Source organism: Pseudophryne corroboree, chromosome 3 (assembly GCF_028390025.1).
Source record: "Pseudophryne corroboree isolate aPseCor3 chromosome 3, aPseCor3.hap2, whole genome shotgun sequence".
Taxonomy (NCBI): domain Eukaryota; kingdom Metazoa; phylum Chordata; class Amphibia; order Anura; family Myobatrachidae; genus Pseudophryne; species Pseudophryne corroboree.
Window position 1 is genome coordinate 105,548,213 of NC_086446.1, and position 12,495 is coordinate 105,560,707.

Sequence of the window (12,495 nt, forward strand, 5' to 3'; positions counted from 1 at the left end):
CTTTGATATCAATTATTTTATTTATATTTGTGTTATGTAGTCTTTAGGAATAATTATATTTTTAAAGGGTCAATTCAATTTGCAGGCAATGCCCGCGATGTGCCGTTGCAGTGGTGTTGGGACTCCAACTATGATACACTAAGACAAGCCCTCAATTAGCCCAGATTTCACCCCAAAATTGCATTTTGTTGTTCATAGCCTCGCAGGGGTGTGTATAGAAATACACAACGTCAGAGCGGAATGCAGTTGATGTGCCGGCGGCCGGGATCCCAGCGGTCAGGATACCGACGCCAGAATCCCGACCGCTGACAATGCTGCCAGCCAGAATCCCGGCTAACAGGGGCTATTCCCACTCGTGGGTGTCCACGACACCCATAGAGTGGGAATAGAACTTGTGGCGAGCCATCCAGACCGGTAGGGGCTCTGTTGCGTTCGGAATACCCGCCTCCCGCGACGGCATTCTGGCAGTAGTGATCCCGGCATGCTGATTTTAGGGATCTCGACTGCCGGCATATCAGCCCCAACCGCTTCAGAGCTACCATATGTGTGGCATATGCACGCACAAGATCGTGGGCATCACCTGAAACTGAATTGACCATTTAGTCTGTGTGCAGATGGCACACATGGAACTCTTCTTGCAAAGTCATCTTAACTATATTACTTTCCGATAGGGATATCTGCTGGCGGAATTGAATCAGCAAAGTCTTCTCCCGCCTCTGCACCTGTGAACCTAAGGAAGGGCAGGGTTGCCTCTGGGAGTCCGCATGAAATATCCTTGAGCTTGTACCAAGGCGACACAAAACAAAGTGTAACTACAGCCCTTCGTGAAGGTGGACGCCTCCCTGAAATTTACATTCATGTCCCAGTTGACCAGACAGAATATTTATCCGTCTGTAACAAAGGAGACGTGGCGTCAGCTGATTCAGATAAGTTTTCAGGCAACAACATTTGCAAACCCACTTCACATACATCAACCGTACCTGCCGACAGCAATGAGAGCCCAGTAGAAGAAGGAAAATCCACAGATCTGAAGCCGGGAGAGCCAGAATATACAGCTATTGAAATTAAGGAGGAGCCAATGGAATTTGAGGAAGAAAATCTCAGCTTGAACAGTCAACTGCAAGCAGAGGTGGGGCACTTAGCTATACAGGCAAAGAGCAAACTCCCCTTACATGATAAATCTCCTAAGGACACAGCTCATTCAACAGCCCAATGTACGTCTGCTTATATAAAGCAGGAACCAGTTTCATGTGAGGAAGGAGAACACAGTGAGACTGAAACCTCTACATCCGCACAGCAACAGCTTCTATTTGCCCAGCTTAAGGAGGAATCCTGCGCAGATGGGAATTCTAGAGACACTGAAACCGACGTGGCAATGGAACAATCACACATGCAATATAGACTTTGCATAAAGGAGGAAGTCTGTGACGATATGTATAATGAAGACCACAGCCTGCTTCCAAGTAGTGAGGGCTTTTCACCTGCTCAGTCTTTCCATAAATTGCCCATGGGGGAATATTACTCTGCCCACTCCAGTACCGCACAGCAGGGAAATAACCCGGAGAAACCGTTTTCATGTTTGGAATGTGGAAAATGTTTTAAATATAAAAGCCTCCTCCTTCATCATGCCAAATCTCACCAAAAGAAGCCGCTGATATGTTGCGATTGTGGGAAACGGTATTCCTGTAAGACGGAGTTCGATATACACCAGAGGATTCATACGGGAGAGAAGCCGTTTGTGTGCTCCGACTGTGGGAAAGGTTTCAGGCGGAAATCTCACATGTTACGGCATCAGAGGATTCACGGAGACAAGGAGACATTCTATTGTCCTGAGTGTACTAAGTGTTTTCATCGGCTGGACGTGCTAAACCAACATCGTAAGACTCACAAGACAAGCTTCCCCGCCCCTGAGCTTCAAATGCCCATGGAACCTTCACAAATGCAAAATTCACCTACGGCTTATGAAGAAAAGGAGGTGTTTGCATGTACGGAGTGTGGGAAGTGTTATAACGAAATCTCTCTACTGGAGAGACACCAGAGAAGCCACGCAGGAGACAAGCCATTCTCCTGCACCGAGTGCGGGAAATCTTTCCGGTTTGAGGCTCTTTTGGAGCTGCACTGGGGCAGTCACATTGAAACCATTTCATGTCCCGAATGCGGGGAGAGCTTCGCAAGTCAGAGCCTTCTAAGCCACCACTTGAAGATCCACGCAGGGGAGAGCGAGTGTATTTGCTCAGAGTGTGGGAAAGAATTCCCCAGCAGATCGCAGCTCGCTGACCACTACAGAACTCACACAGGAGAGAAGCCGTACATGTGTCCTGAGTGCGGGAAACACTTCCGTAGGAAAGCGCATGTCGTCAGGCACCGAAAAACACACACGGGCGATAAGCCCTTTTCCTGCTTTGAGTGTGGCAAATGCTTTGAGAATGAAGAGTTCCTCAGTCGACATTCCAAGTTGCACAAAAGGAAGAGGCCGCACGTATGTCCTGAGTGTGGGAAGAATTACACCAAGAACTCCCACCTAGCCAGACACCAGAGGAGCCACATCAGGGAAACAACTTACACTTGTTTTGAGTGTGGGGAATACTTTCAATACCCTGCCCTTTTGAGTCAGCACATGAAAACCCACAGCGGGAAAACGGTGTACGAGTGTTCCGAGTGTGGGAAGAGTTGCGACTCGGACATCTCTCTCGCTAAACACGAGAAAATGCACTCCAAAGAGAAGTCCTTCATATGCGTTGAGTGCGGCAAAAGCTTCACTTTCTACTCGCACTTCATGAGACATCAGACCTTGCACTCTGGAGAGAAACCCTTTGGGTGCTCTGAGTGTGAGAAAAGGTTCACTCGGGAATCACATCTTGTCAGACATCGAAGGCTCCACAACAGCGAATAAGCTACAGTGCTAATGGTCACAGAAAACAAAAAAACAATTGCTCTTGGATCGATCGCCAGGACTGGCTATACTTACTTTATACTTATTCACTTTATTTCATTTTTTTTTAAATATTGATTTTACTCTTAAAACATTGACATTGAATCTAATTTTTAGCCTAAGGAGCATATTTATCAATGTTTGGAGAGAAGCCAATCAGCTTATTGCTGTCATTTTACAAGCTGTGTTTGAAAAATGACAGGAGCTGATTGGTTGGAACTTTCTCTCCAAGCTTTAATAAATATCCCTCTAAAACTTTATTGTTCTTGTCAATGTTGGTAAGTACGGTCTTAGCAGGTGACAGTGGCACTCAGTATAAGGGACTGGAGAAACGCAGTTGTTGCCCAGAACAAGCACACCCAAGCCTCTAACTAAAACGTAAAAATAGATCTTGGGCGCATCAATTAAATGACGAACAAATGAATTCCAACAAGTGACCCAATGTTGAGAAAAAAAATGACAATACAATGTCAATTAACCCTAAGTGGTACACAATGGCTTCAATGCTTTCTTATCATAATGTTTAATACAAAAACTGGATAACCCTTAAAAAAATGTTATCTGTTCATTTAAATATATTATAACACAAGAAAACCTTTAAATGCAATAAGAAACAATGGCATCTTTCATATAAACAGTCCATATAAGATCCAGATGAATTCCAAAATCTTACCGTTGTCGATGGATGTGGTGAAATATTCTAACCAACCCGGAACACTGGGGAGGTTTACCAACATAGAATAGGTGCAAGATACATGGATCCCAATGGCTTGAGGATAGGCAGAATATCAGGAGCAGAACATAATAACCGCTCCAGAAAAGGCCATTCTCTGATAACACATACTAAACAATAACGTCAGTCCCGAAACATATATAATGTTCCTAGCAGAATACTAGGAGTCCAGAATGCGAATACTGCTTAGCAAACACTTATGCTGCTTTCAGATTGCAAATGCCGGATCCCACCCGGTAAGAGAAACGTGTCCTTACCGGGTGGGATCCGGCATTTGCTCTGCTTTGGTGGCTTTCCGACCCGGCAATATACCGGGTCGGTTGCTATAGCAGCCGGAGGGCGCAGCAGGAGCGGGGATGGAGGCGGTGCTGGGAGATAAGCTCATCTCCTGCTCCGCCTCTCCCTATGCTGTGAATGGGAGCTGTGTCGCATCGAAACGGCTCCCATTCACACTGCACCTGACCCGGTATTCAACCCGGTAATAACGCTTCTTTTTTACCGAGTTGAATTACCGGGTCAGGCGACCCGCTAATTCGCCCAAAGTGCTTTCACATCGCACACTGACCCGTTTTCGACACGGAATATGCCGTGTCGATACCGGGTTATTTGTGCGATGTGAAAGGGGTATTAGTTAATCAGACTTGCCAGCGGGGTTGGACTGGCCCACAGGGGTACAATGGAAACCACCAGTGGGCACCTCTGCCTGGGGATCCATCCTCTCCTCTAGGGGTCAGGTTTCAGACTGTGCACTTGAATTATACATTATAAGTGTTACCTTATACTGCACATTACTATGGTGTATTTTCTATAGTGCATTGCTTTTAATAATGTGCTATATTATCATGCATGCACTATCAACATTTACTATGTCTATTTATCAAGGGGCCCAGACAATGCACTCTCTAATGGTTAGCCAAGCCTCAGTGGCAGCTGGCCACACCCCCTCTGGAGACTGGCCACACCCCAAAATATGGGCCCCTACCGTTGCATTCCCCCGGTGGGCCCTTCATGCCCCAGTCCGACACTGCTTGCCAGTAACAAGGATTCTGAATTCCATGGGTTAGGGAGCTGGTTTCTGGAAGCAGATGATACCCAGGATCAGAACAAGCAGCTATATCTGGAGTGAAGCGACTTGATGCACAAAGACCACAAAACAGTAAACAATAAACCAGCCTGGAAGTGTATGTATTCAGGGCTGGATTAAAGGGGCACATGGGCCTGGGGCTGAAAATGTACAAGGGCCTATACTGAGAAGGGGAGGAGCTATGACAGTGCTGTGTGGGTGCGGCCAGCCCCTACACTATCCGCTCCACTGTCATTACAAATATATAAAAAGTGAAAAACTGCATCATTTTTTTGAGAACTAGAAATACAATTTTAAAACTTATCACTGTATGGGCAGCTGGTCCTCCTCATGCTCCCTTGATGGAGGGACGAATTTTATGTGGAGGCCTGGAGCCCCATTGCTAATCTACCTCTGCGTCTATTAAAGGAAGACAATTAACTCCAAGAGTTTCAGCTACAGATGGACATCGGAACGCGATGGTTCGTAGCCATCAGTGTTTCTCTTACGTCCTAGAGGATGCTGGGGACTCCGTAAGGACCATGGGGTGTAGACGGGCTCCGCAGGAGACATGGGCACTATAAAGAACTTTTAGTATGGGTGTGCACTGACTCCTCCCTCTATGCCCCTCCTCCAGACCTCAGTTAGATTCTGTGCCCAGAGGAGACGGTGCATTACAGGGAGCTCTCCTGAGTTTCTCTGAAAAAATAATTTTGTTAGGTTTTTTATTTTCAGGGAGCATTTCTGGCAACAGGCTCCCTGCATCGTGGGACTGAGGAAAGAGAAGCAGACTCGCTTAAGTGATAGGCTCTGCTTCTTAGGCTACTGGACACCATTAGCTCCAGAGGGAGTCGGAACGCAGGTCTCCCCTCGCTGTTCGTCCCAGAGCCGCGCCGCCGTCCTCCTCGCAGAGCCGGAAGATAGAAGCCGGGTGAGTATAAGAAGAAAAGAAGACTTCAAGGCGGCAGAAGACTTCAGATCTTCACTGGCGCTGCGCGCCATTGCTCCCACACACTACACACACTGACAGGCACTGATGGGTGCAGGGGGGGCGCCCTGGGCAGCAATATAAACCTCTGGACTGGCATTTTATAGATATTAGACTGCAGAGGCAGTTAATATATAAACCCCCGCCATTTTTTTATACAATTGAGCGGGACCGAAGCCCACCGCTGGAGGGGGCGGAGCTTGGTCCCTCAGCACTAACCAGCGCCATTTTCTCCACAGAGCACCGCAGAGAAGCTGGCTCCCCGGACTCTCCCCTGCTGAACACGGTGACAGAGGGCTGAAAAGAGGGGGGGCATTTTTATTTGGCGCACTGAGTGTATTACACGATTATTATATATAAAAGTGCTATATCCGGGAATTTGTTTCCAGTGTCAGTTGGCGCTGGGTGTGTGCTGGCATACTCTCTCTCTGTCTCTCCAAAGGGCCTTGTTGGGGAACTGTCCCCTTTATAGATATATCCCTGTGTCGGTACGTGTGTGTCGGCATGTCTGAAGCGGAAGGCTCGTCCAAGGAGGAGGTGGAGCAGATGATTGGTGTGTCTCCGTCGGCAACGCTGACTCATGATTGGTTGGACATGTGGAATATGTTTAATGCAAACGTGACCCTATTACATAAGAGAATGGACAAAGCAGAGTCCAGGGAAAAAGCAGGGAGTCAATCCACGGATGGGACTGGGTCACAGGGCCCTTCAGGGTCTCAAAAACGTCCCCTATCCCAAATAGCAGACACTGATACCGACACGGATTCTGACTCCAGTGTCGACTACGATGAGGCAAAGTTACACCCAAGGGTGGCCAAAAGTATTCATTATATGATTATTGCAATAAAAGATGTTTTGCATATCACTGATGACCCCTCTGTCCCTGACACGAGGGTGCGCATGTATAAGGAAAAGAAACCTGAGGTAACCTTTCCCTCATCTCATGAACTGAACGAGTTATTTGAAAAAGCTTGGGAAACTACAGACAAAAAACTGCAGATTCCCAAGAGGATTCTTATGGCATACCCTTTCCCTGCACAGGACAGGGTACGTTGGGAATCCTCGCCCAGGATGGACAAGGCTTTACCGCGTCTGTCCAAGAAGGTGGCGCTACCGTCTCCAGACACGGCAGCCCTCAAGGATCCTGCTGATCGCAGACAGGAAACTACCTTAAAATCTATTTATACGCATACGGGTGCTTTGCTCAGACCGGTGATAGCATCGGCATGGGTTTGTAGCGCAGTTGCAGCGTGGACAGATACCTTGTCAGCTGACTTTGATACCCTAGACAGTGATACCATTTTACTGACCTTAGGTCACATTAAAGACGCAGTCTTATATATGAGAGATGCTCAAAGAGACGTTGGGCTGCTTGGTTCCAGAGCCAACGCCATGGCTATTTCTGCGAGACGAGCTCTGTGGACCCGCCAATGGACGGGTGATGCAGACTCTAAGAAGCATATGGAGGTTTTACCTTACAAGGGTAAAGTTTTGTTTGGGGATGGTCTAGCGGACCTGGTTTCCACAGCTACCGCGGGTAAATCTACTTTTTTACCTTTTGTTCCCCAACAGCAAAAGAAAACTCCACAGTATCAGATGCAGTCCTTTCGGTCGCATAAGGCCAGAAGAGGTCGGGGCTCCTCCTTCCTCACCAGAGGTAAGGGTAGAGGAAAGAGAACACCTTCTTCGGCTAGTTCCCAGGAGCAGAAGTCCTCCCCGGCTTCTGCTAAATCCACCGCATGACGCTGGAGCTCCGCACCGGTGAGGGCACGTCTTCGACTCTTCAGCCAGGTCTGGGTTCTGTCAGATGTGGATCCTTGGGCGATGGAGATTGTATCCCAAGGCTACAAACTGGAATTCGAAGAGGTGTCCCCTCGCCGATTTTTCAAGTCGGCCTTGCCAGCTTCTTCCCCGGAGAGGGAAGTAGTATTGGCTGCAATTCAAAAGCTGTGTCAACAGCAAGTGATTGTCAAGGTTCCCCTGGTCCAACAGGGAGAAGGGTACTATTCAACCCTGTTCGTGGTCCCGAAGCCGGATGGTTCGGTCAGACCCATTTTAAATCTAAATTCCCTAAACCTGTACTTGAAAAAGTTCAAATTCAAGATGGAATCGCTCCGGGCAGTAATCTCCAGCCTGGAAGGGGGGGATTTTATGGTATCGCTGGACGTGAAGGATGCCTACCTTCATGTCCCCATATATCCTCATCAGGAGTACCTGAGATTCGTTGTACAGGACTGTCATTACCAGTTTCAGACGCTGCCGTTTGGGCTTTCCACGGCACCGAGGATTTTCACCAAGGTGATGGTGGAGATGATAGTGCTCCTGCGCAGGCAGGGAGTCACAATTATCCCGTACTTGGACGATCTCCTGATAAAAGCGAGATTAAGAGATCAATTGCTGAAGAGCGTGTCGCTCTCCCTGAGAGTGCTACAACAGCACGGTTGGATTCTCAATCTGCCAAAGTCACAATTGGTTCCAACAACTCGACTATCATTCCTAGGCATGATTCTGGACACGGAACAGAAGAGGGTTTTTCTCCCAATGGAAAAAGCCCAGGACCTCCAGAACATGGTCAGAGACCTGCTGAAACCAAAAAGAGTGTCTGTTCATCAGACACTCGTGCACTCGAGTTCTGGGGAAAATGGTGGCAGCCTACGAGGCCATCCCCTTCGGCAGGTTCCATGCGAGGACATTTCAGTAGGACCTTCTGGACAAGTGGTCAGGGTCCCATCTACAAATACATCAGAAGATAAGCCTGTCCCCCAGGGCCAGGGTATCTCTCCTGTGGTGGCTGCAGAGTGCTCACCTTCTAGAGGGTCGCAGGTTCGGCATTCAGGACTGGGTTCTGTTAACTACGGACGCGAGCCTCCGAGGATGGGGAGCAGTCACACAAGGAAGAAATTTTCAGGGACTGTGGTCAAGCCAGGAGGCTTCTTTGCACATCAACGTGCTGGAATTGAGGGCCATATACAACGGCCTACGACAGGCGTAGAATCTGCTTCGCGACCTACCGGTGCTGATTCGATCAGACAACGTCACAGCCGTAGCTCATGTAAACCGCCAAGGCGGGACAAGGAGCAAAGTGGCGATGGCGGAAGCCACCAGGATTCTTCGTTTTTTGCGGAAAATCACGTAAGCGTTCTGTCAGCGGTCTTCATACTGGGAGTGGACAACTGGGAAGCAGACTTCCTCAGCAGACACGATCTCCATCCAGGAGAGTGGGGACTTCATCAAGAAGTCTTTGCAGAGATAACGCCTCAACAAAAAGCTTTGGAGATATTGTGCCAGGTCAAGGGACCCTCAGGCAGTAGCGGTAGACACCCTAGTGACACCATGGGTGTTTCAGTCGGTCTATGTGTTCCCTCCTCTGCCTCTCATCTCAAAAATATTGAGAATCATAAGACGAAAAAGAGTACAGACAATACTCGTTCCAGATTGGCCTCGAAGGGCCTGGTATTCAGATCTTCAGGAAATGATCACAGAAGATCCATGGCCTCTTCCTCTCAGGGAGGACCTGTTGCAGCAGGGGCCCTGCGTGTTCATCTGCAAGGCGGGTGTCCGAATTGGCGGCCTTGTCTCACAAAAGCCCCTATTTAATATTCCATGTGGATCGAGCAGAGTTGAGGACTCGTCCTCAATTTTTACCTAAGGTGGTTTCTTAATTTCATTTGAACCAACCTATTGTGGTGCCCGTGGCTACGGATGACTTGGAGGACTCCAAGTCCTTGGATGTGGTCAGGGCCTTAAAAATGTATGAGCCAGGACGGCTAGGGTTAGGAAAACAGAGGCTCTGTTTGTCCTGTATGCAGCCAACAAAGTTGGCGCTCCTGCTTCTAAGCAGACCATTACTCGCTGGATCTGTAACACGATTCAGCAGGCTCATTCTACGGCTGGATTGCCGTTACCAAATTCGGTAAAGGCCCATTCCACTAGAAAGGTGGGCTCTTCTTGGGCGGCTGCCCGAGGGGTCTCGGCATTACAGCTTTGCCGAGCAGCTACTTGGTCAAATTCAAACACTTTTGCAAAATTCTACAAGTTTGATACCCTGGCTGATGAGGACCTCGCGTTTGCTCAATCGGTGCTGCAGAGTCACCCGCACTCTCCCGCCCGGTTTGGAGCTTTGGTATAAACCCCATGGTCCTTACGGAGTCCCCAGCATCCTCTAGGACGTAAGAGAAAATAAGATTTTAAACCTACCGGTAACTCTATTTCTCCTAGTCCGTAGAGGATGCTGGGCGCCCGTCCCAGTGCGGACTAAATCTGCAAGACTTGTATATAGTTGTTGTTTACATAAGGGTTATGTTACAGTTGTGATCGGTCTTTGACTGATACTGTGTTTTTGTTCATACTGTTAACTGGTTGCGTATAGTCCAGGTTATATGGTGTGGATGGTGTGGGCTGGTATGAATCTTGCCTTTAGATTAACAAAATCCTTTCCTCATATTGTCCATCACCTCTGGGCACAGTTTCTCTAACTGAGGTCTGGAGGGGGGGCATAGAGGGAGGAGCTAGTGCACACCCATACTAAAAGTTCTTTATAGTGCCCATATCTCCTGCGGAGCCCGTCTATACCCCATGGTCCTTACGGAGTCCCCAGCATCCTCTACGGACTAGGAGAAAAAGATTTACCGGTAGGTTTAAAATCTTATTTTTTTTATTTGATGTTAGTGTTTTCACCATTCGATGGCAGCATTTTGATGTTTGATACCATCAAGTGGTAAGCATTTAATGATTTTTTTTCTATCATTCTTTTAATGTGATGGTTAGTTACCATCACATCGAAAGATTCGATGGCGGAAGGCCAGCTATCATATGATGGTGGGCTTCCGTTCTGATGTCCATCCCTAGTTTCAGCTGGTATAAGCAGTTACTGAGGTCACTGAATTCAGTAGTGACCACTGGTGGCAGAAATGCAGAATGCAGCTCCCATGTAGAACTGTATAGCAGCCACTAGTGGTGGTAGTGGATAAACAAGAAATCAAAGCAAGGCTGTTATAGCAAATGGGTTGCAAACGGAATGCTAAAGCATCTATATGCAGATCCTTATTTGTATTCATCGAACCTACCCACTTTATTCCTTATGCAACAGCGATCATTATCATAGGCACTCCTACCCCTTCGCTAGTTGTAGTAAAACCGTCTGAATTTGGCATCCTGAATGCAAACACATAACTCAGAATAGTGAGGAGCCTTAGGCTACAATAACAGAAGATAACACTGAACATCCCCAGCAAATGAGATTTGTACTGTACGCTGAATCATACTTTTGTTCGTAAAGATACTTATGTATCCCAGGATATATGCGCATTAAGCAAACAAATCGCCACAAAATTGCATGCAACTTGGAATCAGACCCTTAATCTGCTAAAGTCCAATGGACAAATAAAATAAAGGGGGAGGGGAAGCGCATCAGAAACCCCCTTGCGGTCGTGGACACCCAGGAGTGGGAATAGACCCTGTGGGTCGCATTCCAACGGCCGGCATTTTTAGCGTTCGGGATCCCGGCATCGGCATGCTGACCTCCGGGATCCTGAGCGTCGGTAACATAACCACATCCCCATTCGGTAATAGACCATGTGAAATTATACGCATAAAGTGACAGCCGCACATGTTATATATAATATAATAATAATAATAATAATACAAATTTGCATAATAAATAATAGCAAAGTCCAATGAAGAAGTCCAGGAGACTGTAATTTGCTGGGGAAAAATAAACTATTTTATTTCTATTTTATTAATTTATGCTTCTGAAATTTGCCCTTCTCCAGTTATGCCTAAATTTGTGTATCCCTGTACATTGTAATTGATGCACCCTACAGCTATAGTTTTAGGGTGTGTGGGGGTTATGCTCCCTTTGGCTGTTGTTTTATGTTCGTCATGCCTCAAGAGAAACAGATTGGGGACTTTGTGATGGGGAATTTAAGCACTGGAGCAGATTTGGTCAATTTTACAGATGAGCAATCTAGGAGTCTATTCACGAAGCAGTGAAAAGAGTGGAGAAGTGAGCCTGTGGAGAAGTTGCCCATGGCAACCAATCAGCTGCTCTGTACAATTGTATAGTATGCAAATTATAAATGTTACTTCAATGCTGATTGGTTGCCATGGGCAACTTCTCCACTGGCTCACTTCTCCACACTTTTCACTGCTTCATGAATAGACCCCCTAATTACACATTTCCTCTATCTGTAGTTGAGTGCAGACCCTGACAGGTCTTTTGGGGAGATAAGCAATTAATCCTTTCCAAAAAAAAATATTTAAGGACAAGAAGGACTCGTATACATGGCAGGCTTAAGAGTCTGTCTCACTCACTGGGTTTTTAAACTGAACTCATCCTTCCAGTGGTGCCTGCACACACAGCCATTGTGGCTTCCTTGGGCCTACTGAGGGGTTCAGTATGTAATCCCGGTCTCCAGGGATTCTGGCGTTGGTCACATGACCGCCGGGATGCTGAACCCGTCCCCTTCTGAGCCCAGGGCAGTATAACCTTGTATAGTTTCATCTTGCAAGTAGTTCCAGCAAATCGCTGTTGTGCATTTGCATTTAATGCTCTTTACGTTTAATATGTTTCCTCCCTGATCTTCCTGAGTATTGTAGTAAAGGAAAAAAAATGTATATTTAGAAGCTGTTGGTGAATATAGTATTGGAAAAACAAAAAGAATCCCCTCCCCCACTGAGAGGTAAATTTACTAAAGCTTCTAAAACAGAGAATTGGTGATGTTGCCCATAGCAACCAATCAGATGCGGTCTATAATTTTGTACAAGGCAATAGAGAAATG

At 47.1% G+C, this 12,495-nt stretch overlaps 1 protein-coding gene across 3 annotated transcripts in view; it reads left to right on the forward strand.

The window, feature by feature from the left end:
* Positions 1–3,900, forward strand: part of LOC135054907 (oocyte zinc finger protein XlCOF6-like) — a 28,816-nt gene extending 24,916 nt beyond the window's left edge. For 2 of the 3 annotated variants that reach the window (XM_063958371.1, XM_063958370.1), the window contains exon 5: positions 672–3,899. In XM_063958371.1, coding sequence (XP_063814441.1) covers positions 672–2,893 — 2,222 coding nt within the window. In that variant the 3' untranslated portion in view covers positions 2,894–3,899. Of the gene's footprint in view, positions 1–671 lie in introns of all 3 variants that reach the window. The other variant, XM_063958372.1, reaches the window with a different exon arrangement.
* The last annotated feature ends 8,595 nt before the right edge of the window (positions 3,901–12,495 follow it).